Source organism: Pristis pectinata, chromosome 17, assembly GCF_009764475.1.
Source record: "Pristis pectinata isolate sPriPec2 chromosome 17, sPriPec2.1.pri, whole genome shotgun sequence".
NCBI classification, from domain to species: domain Eukaryota; kingdom Metazoa; phylum Chordata; class Chondrichthyes; order Rhinopristiformes; family Pristidae; genus Pristis; species Pristis pectinata.
Window position 1 is genome coordinate 42,244,769 of NC_067421.1, and position 16,769 is coordinate 42,261,537.

General features: G+C 50.6%; 1 protein-coding gene across 1 annotated transcript; it reads right to left on the reverse strand.

Annotated features, from left to right (window-relative positions):
• Positions 1-5,323: 5,323 nt before the first annotated feature.
• Positions 5,324-14,832, reverse strand: pus1 (pseudouridine synthase 1). Its single transcript, XM_052032145.1, has 5 exons — positions 14,439-14,832; positions 11,083-11,220; positions 10,384-10,486; positions 8,389-9,080; positions 5,324-6,027 (listed from the first exon to the last, which is right to left on the reverse strand). The coding sequence occupies exons 1-5, from the start codon at positions 14,634-14,636 to the stop codon at positions 5,977-5,979; spliced, it is 1,182 nt and encodes a 393-aa protein (XP_051888105.1). The 5' UTR covers positions 14,637-14,832; the 3' UTR covers positions 5,324-5,976.
• Positions 14,833-16,769: the final 1,937 nt, after the last annotated feature.

Genomic DNA, 16,769 nt, shown 5'->3' on the forward strand with positions numbered 1-16,769 from the left:
ACAATAAGGTGCAAGGCCACGACAAGGTAGATTGTGAGGTCAAGAGTCCATCTTATTGTAGTAGGGAACCGTTCAATAGTCTTATAACAGTGGGATAGAAGCTGTCCTTGAGCCTGGTGGTACATGCTTTCAGGCTTTTGTATCTTCTGCCCAATGGGAGGGGGGAGGAGAGAGTGTCTGGGGTGGGTGGGGTCTTTGATTATGCTGGCTGCTTTACCGAGGCAGCAAGAAGTTTAGACAGGGTCCTTTTAACCCAATAGTCACTCTAGGGATAGTAATGGCCGTCAGTAGAGTGCACACTCTCCTGAGATCAGGGAGAAGTCCCGCGTCCCTGATGTGCGTCCAGCTGCAGCTCCTCGCAGACTGCGTGGATTGGTTGGAGTGGCAGTGGGACTCACTGAGGTGCGTACAGGAAGCAGAGTGTTATAGACAGGAGCTTCAGGCAGGTGGTCACACTGCAGGTTCAGCCAGATGGCAGGTGGGTGACCATCAAGAGGGGAAGGTAAGTAGTGAAGGAGTCCTCTGTGGCTGTTCCCCTCTCTAACTGCCATGGGGGGGGGGGGGGGGAGGGAGTGGATGGTGACATTACCTCTTAGGGACAAGCAGCAGGAAGCAAATCAGTGGCACCGTGACTGGCTCTGCTGTACAGAAAGGAAGGGCAAAATCTAGGAGTGTGGTAGTAATGGGGGACTCGATAGACAGGATCAGACAAGTGTTTCTGTGGCCGTGGGCGAGACTCCAGGATGGCGTGTTGCCTCCCTGGTACCAGGGTCAAGGATATCTCTGAGTGGGCACAGGACATCTGAGAGGGGAGGGTGAGCAGCCAGATGTCAGAGTTCTAACAACATGGGTAAGAAGAGAAGATGGGATCCTGCAAAGAGAAATTAGGAAGTTGAAAAGCAGGATGGCTAAGGTTGTAATCTTAAGATTACTCCCTTTGCCATGTGCTAGTGATTCAAGAAATAGGATGATAGGACAGTTGAATACATGGCCAAAGACCTGGTGCAAGGGAGAGGGCTTTGGGTATCTAGATTATTAGGATCTCTTCTGGGGCAGGGGTGACCTGTACAAGAAGGATGGGTTGTATCTGGACTGGATGGGGACCAATATCCTTGCAGGGAGGTTTGCTGGTGCTACTGAGGTGGGTTTAAACTAGTAAAATAAGGGATGGGACGCAGGATGACAGTGCAGCTGGTGGGGAGACAGAATCAAATGTAGAAATTAGAACAGGCAAGTCCAGTGTGCAGAGCAGACAGAGACAGGAGGAGAAGCAAGAAGGGGCTGGTTAGATTAACTGCATTTGCTTTAGTGCAAAGAGCCTCACAGGTAAAAAGGATCAGATGGATCAGCACATGTGATTCTGGTATTGTTGCAATCACAGACACATGGCTGTAGGAAGGGCAGGACTGGCAGCTCAATGTTCTGGCATATGGAAGTTACAGGTGCGATAGAGGGGGATACAAAAAGGGTTACTGCATTACTAACTACGTACCACGGAGGGTATCCTGGAGGGTGCAACCAATGAGGCTATGTGTGTAGAACTTAGAAATAAGAAAGGGGCAATCACTTTGATGGGATTATACTATAGGCCTCCCAATGGTCAGCAGGAGTTGTAACAGATATGTAGGCAAATGGCAGTAGTGGGATTTTAACATTCCCAATATTGACTGGGATTTCCCTAGTGTAAGGGGCTTAGATGGGATGGAATTTGTAAAATGCATCCAAGAGGGTTTTTTAAGCAGTATGTAGAGAGTCCTACTGGGAAAGGGGGTGTACTTGACATTATATCAGGGAATGAGGATGGGCAGATGGTGGACATCTCTGGAGGAAACCCTTTGGGAACAGTGACCATATTTCAGTAAGTTCCAAGGTAGTCATGGAAAAAGATTGGACAGAGAAGGTTGTCTAAGGATATGGCGGGACATAGATCAACTGGAAAGTTGGGCAGAGTGGTGGCAGATGGAATTTAACCCGCACAAGTGTGATGCACTTTGGGACATTGAATGCTGGTAGACACCCTGAGTTATGTTGATAAACAGAGACCTTGTGGTGCAAGTTCAGAGTTTCCTGAAAACAGTGACATGTGGATAGGGTAGTAAAGGTGGTACTTGGCACGCTTGCCTTCACCAGCCAAGGCATTGAGCACGTTTTGAGACATCATGTTGCAACTGTACAAAACGTTGGTTAGGCTGCACTTGGAGTATTGCATTTGGTTCTGGTCACCACACTACGGGAAGGATGTGGTCGCACTAGAAAGAGTGCAGAAGGGATTCACCATGATGTTGCCTAGAATGGAGGACTGTAGTTACAAAGAGAGATCGGACAGGTTGGGATTTGTTCTCACTGGAGGGTAGGAGGATGAGAGTGACCTTGTAGGGGTGTATTAGATTATGAGGGATGTAGATAAGGTAGATACTTGTTCCCCATGGGGAATGTGGGGAGGACACAGTTTAGAAGTGTAGATGAGTACAGCTCTACTATTCTATGAATACCAACCTTGGAGCTTTCCTCTGCTCTCCAGTGGAATTTCAGTCTCTTTTGCCTTGTTCACCCCCAGTATCGGTCCTCCCGGGGCTCCGTTCCTGCAAACCGTTCACAACTCAAGCAGATCGCAAGTTGGAAGTGCAGCCGCAGACAGAATTCCCAGGTGGCAGAAGATACCTGCAGCTCCACAGCAGTCGGCAAATCCATCCCACTGGTAACCCAATCCCTCGTTTGTACGTATGGGTGTACATAGGTTGGGCGCTGTAGTTTCTTTTCTAGTCCTCAAAGTTTTGACCAAACCTTGCTTCCACAGCTACATATTTTTCCTTACTTTTTGTGATATTTATTAATGACTTAGATGAGGGGGTGGGAGGGTGGGTTAGCAAGTTTGCAGATGACACAAAGATTGTTGGTGTTGTGGATAGTGCAGAGGGCTGTAGAAGCTTACAGAGGGATATTGATAGGATGCAGAGCTGGGCTGACAAATGGCAGATGGAGTTCAATCCGAAGAAGTGTGAGGTGGTACACTTTGGAAGGACAAAATCCAAGGCGCAGTACAAGGTAAATGGCAGGATTCTGGGCAGTGTGAAGCAGCAGAGGGATCTGGGGGTTCATATCCACAGACCACTGAAAGTCACCTCACAGGTGGATAGGGTAGTTAAGAAAGCTTATGGGATGTTAGCTTTCATAAGTCAGGGGATCGAGTTTAAGAGTCGCGAAGTGACGATGCAGCTTTACAAAACTCTGGTTAGACCACACTTAAGAGTACTGTGTCCAGTTCTGGTCGCCTCATTATAGAAGGGATGTGGAAGCGTTGGAAAGGGTGCAGAGGAGATTTACCAGGATGCTGCCTGGATTAGAGAGTATGCATTATGAGGAGAGACTAAAGGAACTAGGGCTGTTCTCCCTTGGAGAGGAGGAGGATGAGGGGAGTCATGATAGAGGTGTACAAGATATTGAGAGGAATAGATAGAGTGGACAGCCAGCACCTCTTTCCCAGGGCACCAATGCTCAAAACCAGAGGGCATGGCTTTAAGATAATGGGTGGGAAGTTCAAGGGAGATGTCAGAGGGAGGTTTTTCCACCCAGAGAGTGGTTGGTGCATGGAATGCACTGCCTGGGGTGGTGGTGGAGGCTGATACGTTGGTCAAGTTCAAGGGATTGTTAGATAAGCATATGGAGGAATTTAAGATAGAGGGATATGTGGGAGGAAGGGGTTAGATAGTCTTAGGAGTGGTTTGAAGGGCAGCAAAACATGGTGAGCCGAAGGGCCTGTATTGTGTTGTATTGTTCTATGGAATGCCTCCAAGTGCTCTCCAGACACTACCAGTGATGTTGATGCAAAGGGGTTAAATTACAAGGAGTGACGGTGTAAACGTGGAGACGCAGAGCACTACAGATGTTGCAATCTGGAGCAACAAGCAAGCTGCTGGAGAAACTCAGTGGGTCAGGCACCATCCCTCTGCTTGCACAGATGCTGCCTGACCCAGAGTTCCTCCAGCACTTAGCTTTTGGACTGTCTAAACTTGATTTGTATTGCTGTGTTGAAATATTTGAGGGGTGACTGCTCTAAATTGTAAAAGGGATTCCGTAGGACAGAGTGTAAAATTAAGAAGCACTTTCCTATAGAAAGGCCAGAGAAGATTTATTTATACGTGGCATGTGTAATGACATTGGCGAGGTGTTTATCCATCTCTAACTGCCCATAAACTGAGTGGTTTTGCTGGACCACATTGGTAGGTCTGGAGTCACATATAGACTAGAGCAGGTAGGGACAGCAGAATCCCTTTCCCAAAAGAACACTAATGAGCCAGGTCAGTTTTTCCAACAACCCTGCAGTCTCATGGTCAAACATTACTAGAATGAGCATTTCAATAATTCAAAATTGATGTAATTACTTTAAGTTCAACAGCTGCTGTGCTGAGATTTGAACACGTCCTTGTATCAGGACACTTGTCCAGTACCTTGACCATCTTGTTACCACAAACTTCTTGAACTAGTCAGCTGGAACTCTTCCACAGATAGGCTGTGGTTAGTGAGCATCAAATCAAATGCTTGGATCAATAGAATTTAAGTTGGTTATGGGCACATCCCTCCCCACCATTGGTAGTATCTACACCAGCAGGTTCGAGAACAGCTAATCCCTCCCCAACAGCATTGAGGGAGAACCTTCACCAGCCGGAGTGCAGTGTTCACACAGTGGCTCATCATCACCTTACCAAGGACAAGGGATGGGCAATTAATGGGCAACACCCAGATTCCTCCACCCACCGCCCCCCCCCCCGAAAAAAATGAATCAATTAAAAAAAAGCCTCTCACCTTCACAGCAGCAATAGTATTTGCTCCTGATGTCTGGTTACCATGTGGAGTGTGCCATTTTGCAAAGCAGGGTTGAAAGTTGGGCTGAATTGTATGTGGTCCCCTCAATACGCTAGTAGTCTTGAAGAAACAGCTTCAAGAACCAGCATTCGGTTCTTGAACCAACCTGCACAACCCTAATCACTACAGTTTAGCAACCCCATGACCACTTTGCACTAAAATAGACTTTTTTTGTTTTAATTGTGTTCTTCCTTGTAAAAATCATGTGTAATTTATGTTTTGCTTGTGAATGCTGCTTATCTGATGCTCTGTGCCTGTGATGCTGCTGCAGGTAAGTTTTCCATTGCACCTGTGCACACATGGACTTGTGCATCTGACAAACTGAAGGGATACAGAGCAAAGATGGGAAATGGATGTATGAGAGAAACCATGAATAACAGATGTTGCTCAATAAAGGCACATAGTTAATGAATAGAATCACCACCTCCTCAACATGGACAGAAAACATCAGGTTTCAAAGTAGTAAAACAATCTTTTGGTAAATTTCCTTTTTTTTTTAATTATACAAATGTTTCATCTTAAATGCCGCACAGCGACAATCCTGAAATTCAGATACAATAAAGCTTTGACCGTGATAATGTCAGCAATTCACTGGTCTGTTATTCTACCCAGATGTAGAAGTTACATCACCAGGAAAGGCCCAAACCAGACGAGAGCTGCCCTGTTAATTCGGTTGTTCAAAGCCTATTTTCATATAAATCAAAGAACCAGCAGTGAAATCTGTTAAGTACTCAAGGGGATAATTATATAGGCAGGATTCAGGAAAAGGGGTGACTGGAGAGCTTTCTCAAGGAGCTAGCACAGGCCATGCTCCATTCTGCACATTTTTGGTGTACAGACTTAACAGTAAACAATTCCTCAAACATCATCCCTTCTTAAAATCTCCAGCTTCGCTATAATTAAAAGAGAAAAATGCAGATACCCAGGGGAGGATGCACACCTTAAAATAAATCTTTAAAAACACTTAAAAACTCAACAACTTGGGGCCACTTCTCACTGTCCGGGATAGGTTGGTGCCAGGACCCACAAGGCAGAAGTGATGACACACTTTCTTCATTCTCAGGTCCCAGCAGGGGCTTGGGGACAGTGCGTGGGTTCCAGCCAGGGCACCCCTCAGTCAGATTCAGCCGCATCGCTGCCGTCATCCAACTCATCGCTCGTCTTCTGAAAGCACAGTGGGAGATGGGTGTAAAAATATGGCACAGAAAGATGCAAAGATCAACAATGATTAGAAATGTATTAAGTTTTAAATAAAAATGTTTCAACACTGAGGTCTTATGCATTGATAATCCAAGCCTTGATTGGATACCAAGCCTTATCAAAGCCATTGATAATCCATCCAGTGGCTCGAATGAAGAGGTGGCAAGTCCCAAACAAGAAAAAGTTCGCAATGGGCAACATTGAAAACCAAACCAGCTGCAGTAGGTTAAGGACCAAAGGTTTGCACCTCATCGGATTTCCCTGAGGCGCTTTATAACAAAAAGTACAGCAGCGACTACATTTCTGAAAGTAACGTGGGAAATGCAGCAGCCAGTCTGTGTATAGCAAGATCCCACAAGCAGCAGTGTGAAAGTGGCAGATGATCTGTTTCAATTTGGTTGACTGGGGGATAAACGTGGCCCAGAATACCAGAACCCCCTGCCTTTTGCCAACATCCCAAGGGAGTAATCAGGCCTTGGTTTAGTATCATGTCCAGATGACATTAATTGCTTCAAGTGATGTTTGTCAGTTCTCAGCTGGTGGAACAAGCTACAGAAATGGAATGGTTCCTATTTTCCTGGCCTGTTCAGACTGTTGGTGCATGGTTTACACTGGGGTACACAAACTATCCTGAGTCAGGAGTGTGCCAGAATACACACTGCTGGCATGGATGGCTGCAGCTGCCAACAGCAATCAAGTAGCTCACAGCTACACAGGATACAGGAGTCCACTTAAAGCATGCCCAAGGACTGACTTCATGTCCACATTGGCCAGCACCAGCACGACGGAATATACAATCTGTAGGGAACAGTGCAACCACTGGGTGGTTAAGGTGTACAGGGTGCTGGCCTTCATTATTTGGGGAATAGAGTTCAAGAGCCGGTAACGTTGCAGCTCTATAGAACTCTGGTTAGACCACACGTGAAGTATTATGTTCAGTTCTGGTCGCCTCATTACAGGAAGGATGTGGAAGCTTTAGAGAGGGTGCAGAGGAGATTTACCAGGATGCTGCCCGGATTGGAGAGCATGTCTTATGAGGATAGGTTGAGTGAATTCCATTTCTCTTTGGAGTGACGGAGGATGAGAGGCGACTTGATAAAGGTGTTTAATATTATGAGGGGCATAGACAGAGTGGACAGCCAGCACCTTTTCTCCAGGGCAGCAATGGCCAATACCAGAAGACATCTGCTTAAGGTGAGTGGAAGAAAGTTTAGGTGAGATGTCAGAAGTAGGTTTTTTGTTTTTTTTTTTACAGAGAATGGTGGGTGCCTGCAACGTACTGCCAGGGGTGGTGGTGGAGGCTGATACAATAGGGACATTTAAAAGACTCTTGGATAGGCACATGGATGTAAGAAAAATGCAGGGTTATGGGCTGTGTAGGAGGGAAGGGTTAGATTGATCGTGGAGTAGGTTTATATAGGTCAGCATAACATCATGGGCTGAAGGGCCCGTACTGTTCTACGTTCTAATTCACCAACCCCTCCTCCACCACAGGCAGAAGCACCACTGAGGAGGTCACTCAGCATCCTCACTTGGGACACATCAGCCTCTCCCTCGTTATCACCAAGTCAGTATCCTGGACCCCCTATTGGGGGCACACCCCCATTGGATTCTCAGAACATCCAGGGAAGGGCACTGAATGGGCCCCAAGAACATTTAAGGAGATTCCAGAGATTACAGACATTAAATAAAATTGTATTTAAAAATTTATGGAAGTTGATCCACCAACAGTAATAAAGTTGTAAAATCTGGCAGTAACCGTCTGACTGAAATGTTTGCCAAATCAAATACAGCAGTGGCAGAAGTGGGATGAAACGGGTGGTGTTAGCAGTGCAGTGTAACTGTACAAATGGGGGCAAAGAACTCCAGGCTCAACACTGGCCAGCAATGAGCACAAACTCTCAAACGTGATCAATCCAGATCGCTGCACTTGAAATCCAAACTCTTGTGCATCGCCACCTTTGACATCACTCGCCTTCACCAGCCATTCCCAAGTTGTGGAATTCCCTCCCTAAACCATTCCTGCTCCTAGATATCCCTTTGACCAAGTTATTGGTCACTAGTCTCAACACCTCCACGTGTGGCTCAGTGTGTTTTATGTTCAATAACAATCCAGCCAAGTATCTCGGAATGTTTTTTGCTGTTAACATTAATGCAAGTTGTTGACAAAGTCAATCAGGTGACAGGCAGACAGACACACCAGTTCAAACAGGTAATAAAACCAAGTCACTAAAAACAGGGATAAGTAGAGACCCATCAGGACACACCTCATTACTGCTTCCCAGGTTGTACAAGGGTTCTTCAGAAAGGGATTGTAGTTATTACCTTTGAGTGATTCTCGTTTAGCTGAACTCCTGAGGCTGTAGCAGTGAAGTCATGAATTGGAAGGGTGCCTAGCCAATTAGCCATTGACTGTTCTTCTATTTCAGTTTTAATAATGGTAGGGTAGATGTGATCCTCTTTAAATGCCATAATCTGTTCTTCTACATCAGTCCACTCCAAAGCCTCATGGACTCCATCATTACCAAAACGGCTGTTGTACTTCTCGAAGTGGACCGTGTCCAAAACAAGTCCCAGCCCGGGGGCTTTCGGCACATCAACCTTCTCCTCACCCCAGCTCTGATCCATGATAGACTCTGGCGCATAACCTCTCACTATGGCGATTACTAAGCCAATCATTTTCCTGATCTGATGCATCATGAAACTCTGACCCTTGACCTTCAGGACCACAAATTCCATGCCTTGCCTGACGAAAGGATCTTCGCAGAACATTTCCATTATGTATCGCTTGGCGCTGGGGTCTTTCGGACCCTTCCCAGACGTGAAGTTGTGGAAGTTGTGGGTTCCTTTGTAGCAGCCCAACAGCTTGTTGACGTAGCCGAGAGCTTCGCCGCTCAGACGGAACTCGGTCTGGCCGTGGTCTTTGTGCGCAAACGCAAATGTGGGGAGCATGTAGAAGTAGGTCCTGGCGTCACACGTGTTCTTCGAGTTGAACCTCCCAGTTACTCTCTTCAGTCCTGAAGGGGAGAGAGCAATAAACCAAAAGGAACATGCTACTGGTAGCTTAGATTTGTAGAACCAGCTCCCAAATCCCACTTCAATCCTCGCCTACGTAGGGACTGAGATGCAACATGGAAACTGATAAGTGGTTATTCATCTCCCAGTGACTCCCTTCCAAAATTAGAGATAGACTGGTGAAATCCCAGGCCTCCAAGTTCCTCTCTACGAGTGCACTATTGATACTGAGTCATGGTGGCAAGGTAGAACGGCAACCTCAGTCTAACCCACCCATCGGGGTAACTAGTGGGATTGGGTACAAGTCCTTGAACACTGCCCAGTTTTATTCTGTTCCAGGGAGCAGCACTGGGCAGTGTGTCACCCCTTCCCAATAGGGGAGGTGAGCTACAATTAATGTAGGTGTGGCCAATGCAAGAGGTTAAGGATGTGACCTACAATCAGGGGAAACCATGATCAATGTAATGTCGCTGTGTCTGTAAACCTGTCGTTCAGTTCCAGAAAATTATTTTGCAAAAAGGCACAACAAAAGGCCGTGAAAGCTCACCATTAACATTTTAGACCAAAAAGTTGGTTCAACCAACCTGATGTTCTTCCATCTGCAGTCTCAGGATAGTCATGTAGGACTACAGAGACACTGCTTCACTCAGAGACCTGGGAAACTCTGGAAGTCTCCTCTTCTCCACCCCACCACACCCAGCTGAGGTTGATAGATTTTTGAACTGAAAAGGGTTCCCTCAGTGGGGATCAGGCGAGGAGTGGGATTGAGGCTCATTTGGGTCAGCCCCAATCGCATCAGATAAGCGATCAGGTTCAAGAAGCTGAGCAGCCTCCTTGTGCAGCTGGGAAATACCAGTTTTATTTTAGACTGACAGAAGATATCCATCAATTATACCACCACAGAACACCATTTGAAAATACAGTGGGTTCACCTAGAGCAAGTATAAACTATTATCTGGTGACATGTCCTTAAGGGCTGAATTTTACTTGCACACTGCCTTATCTCTATAAACATCTGTAAACGCATAGATTTGGAAGGAGTTACTAATTATCTACAGCCCTAGACTTGACTAAAGTAGGTGAAGCAGCCAAACCTCACCTAGTCCCAAGGGTTTACCAAGACATCCACAAAATAATGACGGGATCCTATGCCAACTACACACAAGGGAGAGGCTTCAGCTATCGCCCAAATGCAGATGAAGCAGAATGAAACAGGCTTTCCCCTCTTACAGCTTTATCACCCCATGAGGGCCAGAAATCCCCCAACAGCCTGCTGCATCGATAAAAGCCAACGGGTGCCCACACCTAATATTTTAATGCCCGGTGGTAGGTTTTCATTGATCTTCTCCACAAGGTTATCGATGAGCCAGAGTTTCAGGGAGACAATTTGACCAGCAGCGGAAACACCCTGGGGGAAAAAAAAGCAAGTTTTAAACAAAAGCAGAGGCTATTTATTGACTCTTTCAATTACTTTTCCTCTGATATTCCCACCTAGTATCCACCAGAATGCACTTATCAGTCACTTATCTGTGGCAAGTTCCAAATAAATCTCTCCTAAACTTCCCCATTGGATTTATTGGGGACCATCTTATATTTAAGGTTTTTGGTTTTGCTCTCAGCCATAAGTGGAAATATTATCCTGAAAGGCCTCTATTAGGTCCCCTTATCAGCCTTGTTCTTAAAACAAAAGGGTATAAAGTCCTGGTTCCATATTCTATTGTGCACTCTCTGAAGCCACGGAGAACAGAACCGCTCCCATCACTGTACAACCTGATCAGGCACTTATAATCCAGAATAATTCAGGACAGACCATTTAGAATTGATTGTGCTATAAACACAAATGAACAAGAATATCAACCAAAAAAAAAAGCATTATTGCTGAAGCTATTAGACGATGGTTCATTGAGATGCAGTGATGATCAATATTGTCAATTCAACTGTTCCAATATCTCAAGAGGGCAAGGACTTCAGATTGTTTTGACGGAGAGAAACCGTTTATAGTACCTTGTCGGTCCTTGCACATCTCTGAAACGACATCTTCCTCATATCATCACCATGGTTCTCTGGAATACACCCAGCCTTCACTAGGGCCTTCACCAGCTCGTCTTCAATTGTCTTAAACTGAGCCGATCCAACATTCCTCTGTTTTAAGAAAATTCCAAAAACATGGATCTGTTAACGTGTCAGAAAAGCAATTACTCTGCAACGTCCCACACTGAACGGACAGCCCGCACTGGTGTTTACCTTTCTGAATTACCTACAGGAGTTCCCTTCCTGCTCCACTCTCTGGGCACTCAAACATTCCCTTACACTGCTATTTCCTCAGGGACACTGGCACTGGTTCTGGGATTACCAACTCACCTGTTGCCTCTTTTTCTTGTCCCACAGACATTTGGGCCACTCCCAGTCGCATTTCCCGTTAGCTGCCACCAACAACTCTTCACCCCATACTTGGCCAGCAGCAACCCGGGGCATTTTCTCTCTTGCTCAGCCCCCACTCTACACACACCCCCTTTGCCCTCAGCATCTCTCCCCACTCCTCTTCATCATGAAGGACCCTCACCACCCAGGACATGCCCTCTTCTCGTTACTCCCATCGGGGAGGAGGTACAGGAGCCTGAAGACCCGCACTCAATGATTCAGGAACAGCTTCTTCCCCTCCGCCATCAGACTTCTGAACGGTCCATGAACACTACCTTGTTATTCCTTCTTTTGCACAATTTTTGTAATTTATAGTCATTTTATGTCTTGCTGTACTGATGCTGCAAAACAACACATTTCACGTCATCCAAGTCAGTGATAATCTGATTCAATTGAAAACATACAGGTTTTCTAACTTTTCCCAGTCATCAATTTTAACCACTGTTTCTCCCTCCACAGATGCTGCCTGACTTGCTTATTTGAAAAGCAAATAAAATAGCAGATGCTGGAATCTGAAGCAACAAAGAAATGCCGGAAGAACTCAGCCAGTCAGACAGCATCTGTGGAAAGAGAAACCAGTTAACCTTTCATATCAGCGACCTTTCTACAGAACTGTTGAACGTTGGAGATTTTAACAGTCCAAGAGCAAAATGCGGAGCCAGGGAGAGGTCTGTGGAAGTCAGAACATGGCGGCAATGGAACGGATAAAGTGAAAGGTGGGTCTAGTGCAGGGAAAATTAAACCAAAATCAGAATCTTTGATCATTGAATTCCAACAATCTGGAAGAGGATGTCTCGGTACAAAGGTATGTGGAGAGGTAGGGGGATATGGGCCAAACGCAGACAAATGGGACTGACTGAGGAAGGCACCTTGGTTAGCATGGACGAGTTGGGCTGAAGGGCCTGTTTCCATGTTGTATGACTCTATGCCTTTTATGACTATCTGTTCACGTGGTGCCAATAACCACTTGGTACAGTAAACCCAGAGCTCATATCTTGTGCCCTTGGAAACAGCTCGTCTACAACATCCAGTTGGGAATCCCTTTGAATCCCACCTATATTTTTTCCATATCATCTGTAACTCCCAGGAGCAGAGCAGGATCCCACTGCGATAGCACAGTGACAGGCCATTTCAGTGAAGTGCGGTTGGGAAGAGCCTCTGTGAGCTCAAGTCCCTCCTGCTGCCTGGACATGGAACATGTGGGGTGCTGAGAGGTGACACCCTGCCAGAGGCTCTATTCCCCGGCCACACAGAGGTGCGGCCAAAGCAAATGCAGTTACCATAGAACAATGCAGCACAATACAGCCCCTTCAGCCCACCACATTGTGCCGCCACCATGTTGGAAAGGGAAACATCTGCACGTCTGTGAAGATTAAGCAGGGCCAAGGGGCACCCACTGAATCACTCTTTCCACGTTGGTACAGATCAAATGGCCTGTCTTACGTTGTGAAGTTCTAAGGAGAGACTTTGAAGCAAGGATGTGATGTGATCAGCCCCAAGACACTTTTACATAAATGTGTTCTCCAAGCCACAATACCAAAGGCACAGACCGATCACTGTGAGGGATCTTGCTGTGCCCAGGAAAGCCACCTCGTGTCTCTAGAATGGGAGGGGGAGGAAGGGGGAGGGGGAGGGGGAGGGGGAGGGGGGGAGGGGGGGGAGGGGGAGGGGGGGGAGGGGGGAGAGAGGGGGAGGGGGAGGGGGGGGGAGGGGGGAGAGAGGGAGAGGGGAGGGGGGGAGAGGGGAGGGGGGGAGAGGGGGGAGGGGGGGAGAGAGGGGGGGAGAGGGGGGAGAGAGGGGGGGAGAGGGAGAGAGGGAGGGGGAGAGAGGGAGAGGGGAGGGGGAGAGAGGGAGAGGGGAGGGGGGGAGGGGGGAGGGGGGGGGAGGGGGAGGGGGGGGAGGGGGGGAGAGGGGGAGGGGGGGAGAGAGGGAGAGGGGGAGGGGGGGAGAGGGGGAGGGGGGGAGAGGGGGAGGGGGGAGAGGGGGAGGGGGAGAGGGGAGGGGGGAGAGGGGAGGGGGGGGAGGGGGGAGAGGGGGAGGGGGGAGAGGGAGAGGGGGAGGGGGAGAGGGGGAGGGGGAGAGGGGAGAGGGGGAGGGGGAGGGGGAGAGGGGAGGGGGGAGAGGGGGAGAGGGGGAGAGGGGGAGAGGGGAGGGGGGAGAGGGGAGAGGGGAGGGGGGAGAGGGAGAGAGAGGGGAGAGGGAGGGGGGGAGAGGGGAGGGGGGGAGAGGGGAGGGGGGGAGGGGGGGAGGGGGGAGGGGGGAGGGGGGGAGAGGGGAGGGGGGGAGAGGGGAGAGGGGAGGGGGGGGAGAGGGGAGGGGAGGGAGGGGAGAGGGGAGAGGGGAGGGAGGGGGGAGGGAGGGGAGAGGGGAGGGAGGGAGGGGGGAGGGAGGGAGAGGGGAGGGGGGGAGAGGGGAGGGAGGGAGGGGAGAGGGGAGAGGGGAGGGAGGGGGGAGGGAGGGAGAGGGGAGAGGGGAGAGGGGAGGGGGGGAGAGGGGAGGGGGGAGGGGGGAGGGGGAGGGGGGAGAGGGGAGGGGGGAGGGGGGAGGGGGGAGGGGGAGGGGGAGGGGGGGAGAGGGGAGGGGGGGAGAGGGGAGAGGGGAGGGGGGGAGAGGGGAGGGGAGGGGAGGGGGGGAGAGGGGAGGGGAGGGAGGGAGAGGGGAGGGGAGGGAGGGAGGGGGAGGGGAGGGAGATGGGAGAGGGCGGAGGGAGGGAGAGGGGAGGGGAGGGAGATGGGAGGCGGATAGGGGACGGAGGGAGAGGGGAGGGGAGGGAGGGAGGAGGGAGGGCCGGAGGGGAGGGAGGGAGAGGGGCGGGGCGGGAGAGGGGAGAGGGGGGAGAGGGGAGGGAGGGAGGGGAGAGGGGAGGGAGGGAGGGGGGAGGGAGGGAGAGGGGAGGGGGGAGGGGGGAGAGGGAGGGTTGGGTGGCCCGGCCCACTCGCCTGCATGCCGTGGTAGCCCTTCCCCGAGTAGGCCAGCAGCAGGACCACCTTCCTCTTCGGACTCTTCCTGCCCTGCTCGCCCGCCTCCTCCTCCTCCTTCAGCCGCTTGGCCGCCGCCGGCGGCTCGGTGCCGGCCTCCCTCTGCCGCTTGCCGCCCTGCTCCAGGCCCCGCTCCTCGCCGCCCACCACGCCGGCCATGCCTCCCCGCCGCCCGGCGGCCCCGCTCCGAGGGCCTGGGGCCCGACCCACCGACCTGCCCGAGACCCTCAGCACCGCTGCTACCGCGCCCAGGACCCGCAGCGCCAGCCTCTCGGCCCCGGTGCCCCCTCTCGCTGCTCCCGCCCGCCGGCCGGTCCGGCCCGGTACATCGCACGCCGTGCAGGCGCCTGTCAATCAGCGGCGCCGGCCCCGCCCACCTGCTGACCACCCTCCGCCAATCAGCGGCCCTTCTCTACTCCGGTCCCGCCCCTGCCGTTCAGCGGCAAACGGAACCGCCTCTGCCAATCAACGGCCCGGGAGCCCTCTCCGCCAATCAGCGGCCCGGGCACCCTCTCCACCAATCAGCGGCGCTTCCCTTCTCCGGTCCCGCCCCTGCCGTTCAGCGGCAAACGGAACCGCCTCTGCCAATCAGCGGTGCGGGAGCCCTCTCCGCCAATCAGCGGCCCGGGAACCCTCTCCGCCAATCATCGGCGCTTCCCTGCTCCGGTCCCGCCCCTGTGATTCAGCTCTCGGCGCCGCCTCTGGCATCAGTCGCGCCCCTGCCAATCAGCGGACCGGGCACCCTCTCCGCCAATCAGCTGCACTCCACCCGCCCCATCCTCTCCTGTCAATCTGCACCGCCATCCCATTCCAACCAATCAGTGACATTAGCTCCGGCCTCCGCAGCGCTCCATTGATAAACTGAAGGTCGGATCCCGCCCATTGGCTATTTCCCCGCCACCCCGTGGCAAATCGTTTGTCTCCACTCGCCAATGCCCGCTGCAGGTCCTAGTGCCCGCTGGATTGGGCCCCTGACTGTGGCCACACTCTGCGGCGCTCTCACAGTCTGTGCCGGCCCGGGGGACCCAGGTGGACCCCAGGACAGCCTTGCACAATCTTTGCAACATGCAGCGGCCGGTGATCTCAGCGCCGGCTTGGTTTACATTGAGCTGAGCCGGGCGGACACAGTGTTGCGAAGGATGGTTTCATTGTGTCTCCCTGGTTTCTGTTACCCCGGGTTCCAGGTTCCGAATGCCGGCCCGTCACAATGGGCCGTTGTCCGGAGGTGCTGGCCGGCTGGCCGGCGTCCGCCAACACACAGCACGGCCCAACATGGCTTACGGCTGAGACACCCTGTAAAATGCACGTCTACCCTCGACTCTGGATCCTCACATTCTTCCTGCAGGCTGCTTCAGGTACAGACCAGAGGGACGGAGCTCCCTCCAGCAGGTTCACACAGGGGCTCCGGTGGAGAATGGACTGGTTGGGCCGAATGGCCTGTTGCTCAGTGTCATCCTGTAGAGTTATTGTCACAATATTTTGTGAAGTGTTACCCGCAGGATCACAATGCATTTGAACTGATTTTTCTTTTGCTGTTTTTCCAGCCAAAAAGATAGGTGTCGTGCAGCTTGTTTGAGATTTGTGGTTCCCAAAAACCTTCCTATAACAGCAGGTCTCTGTTTCACAGAAATAATATCTAAGACAGTCCTCGGGGCAAGTTCAGTATCACCAGCATCACCTCTTTCGCATTGTCAGTTGTCAATTATCAGAATCAGGTTTATTATCATAGAGTCATAGAGCACTGCAGCACAGAAACGGGCCATTCTGCCCATCTAGTCCATGCCGACCTGATCTTCTGCCTAGTCCCATCTACCTGCACCCGGACCATATCCCTCCAAACCCCCACCCCCCCATCCATGTACCTATCCAAACCTCTCTTAAATGTTACAATGAACCCACATCCACCACTTCCGCTGGCAGCTCGTTCCACACTCGCACCACCCTCTGAGTGAAGAAGTTCCCCCTCAGATTCCCCTTAAGTATTTCACCTTTCACCCTAAACCTATGACCTCTAGTTCTAGGCTCACGCGACCTGAGGGGAGAAAGCCTGCATGCATTCACCCTATCGAAACCCCTCATAATTTTGTATACCTCTATAAGATCTCCCCTCATTCTCCTGCGCTCCAGGGAATAAAGTCCTAACCTATTCAACCTTTCCCTGTAACTCAGGTCCTCAATTCCCAGCAACATCCGTGTAAATTTTCTCTGGACTCTTTCAAGCTTATTGATATCTTTCCTGTAGGTAGGTGACCAGAACTGCACACAATAGTCTAACTTTGGCCTCACCAACAT

What these genes read in the sequence shown, in the direction of transcription:
- pus1 (XM_052032145.1), bottom strand. Translation starts at nt 14,636, where the DNA reads ATGGCCGGCGTGGTGGGCGGCGAGGAGCGGGGCCTGGAGCAGGGCGGC. An exon ending in AGGGCTACCACGGCATGCAG is followed by an intron (nt 11,221 to 14,438) that starts GCGAGTGGGCCG and finishes TTCTTAAAACAG; the next exon opens with AGGAATGTTGGATCGGCTCA. An exon ending in GATGTGCAAGGACCGACAAG is followed by an intron (nt 10,487 to 11,082) that starts GTACTATAAACG and finishes TTTTTCCCCCAG; the next exon opens with GGTGTTTCCGCTGCTGGTCA.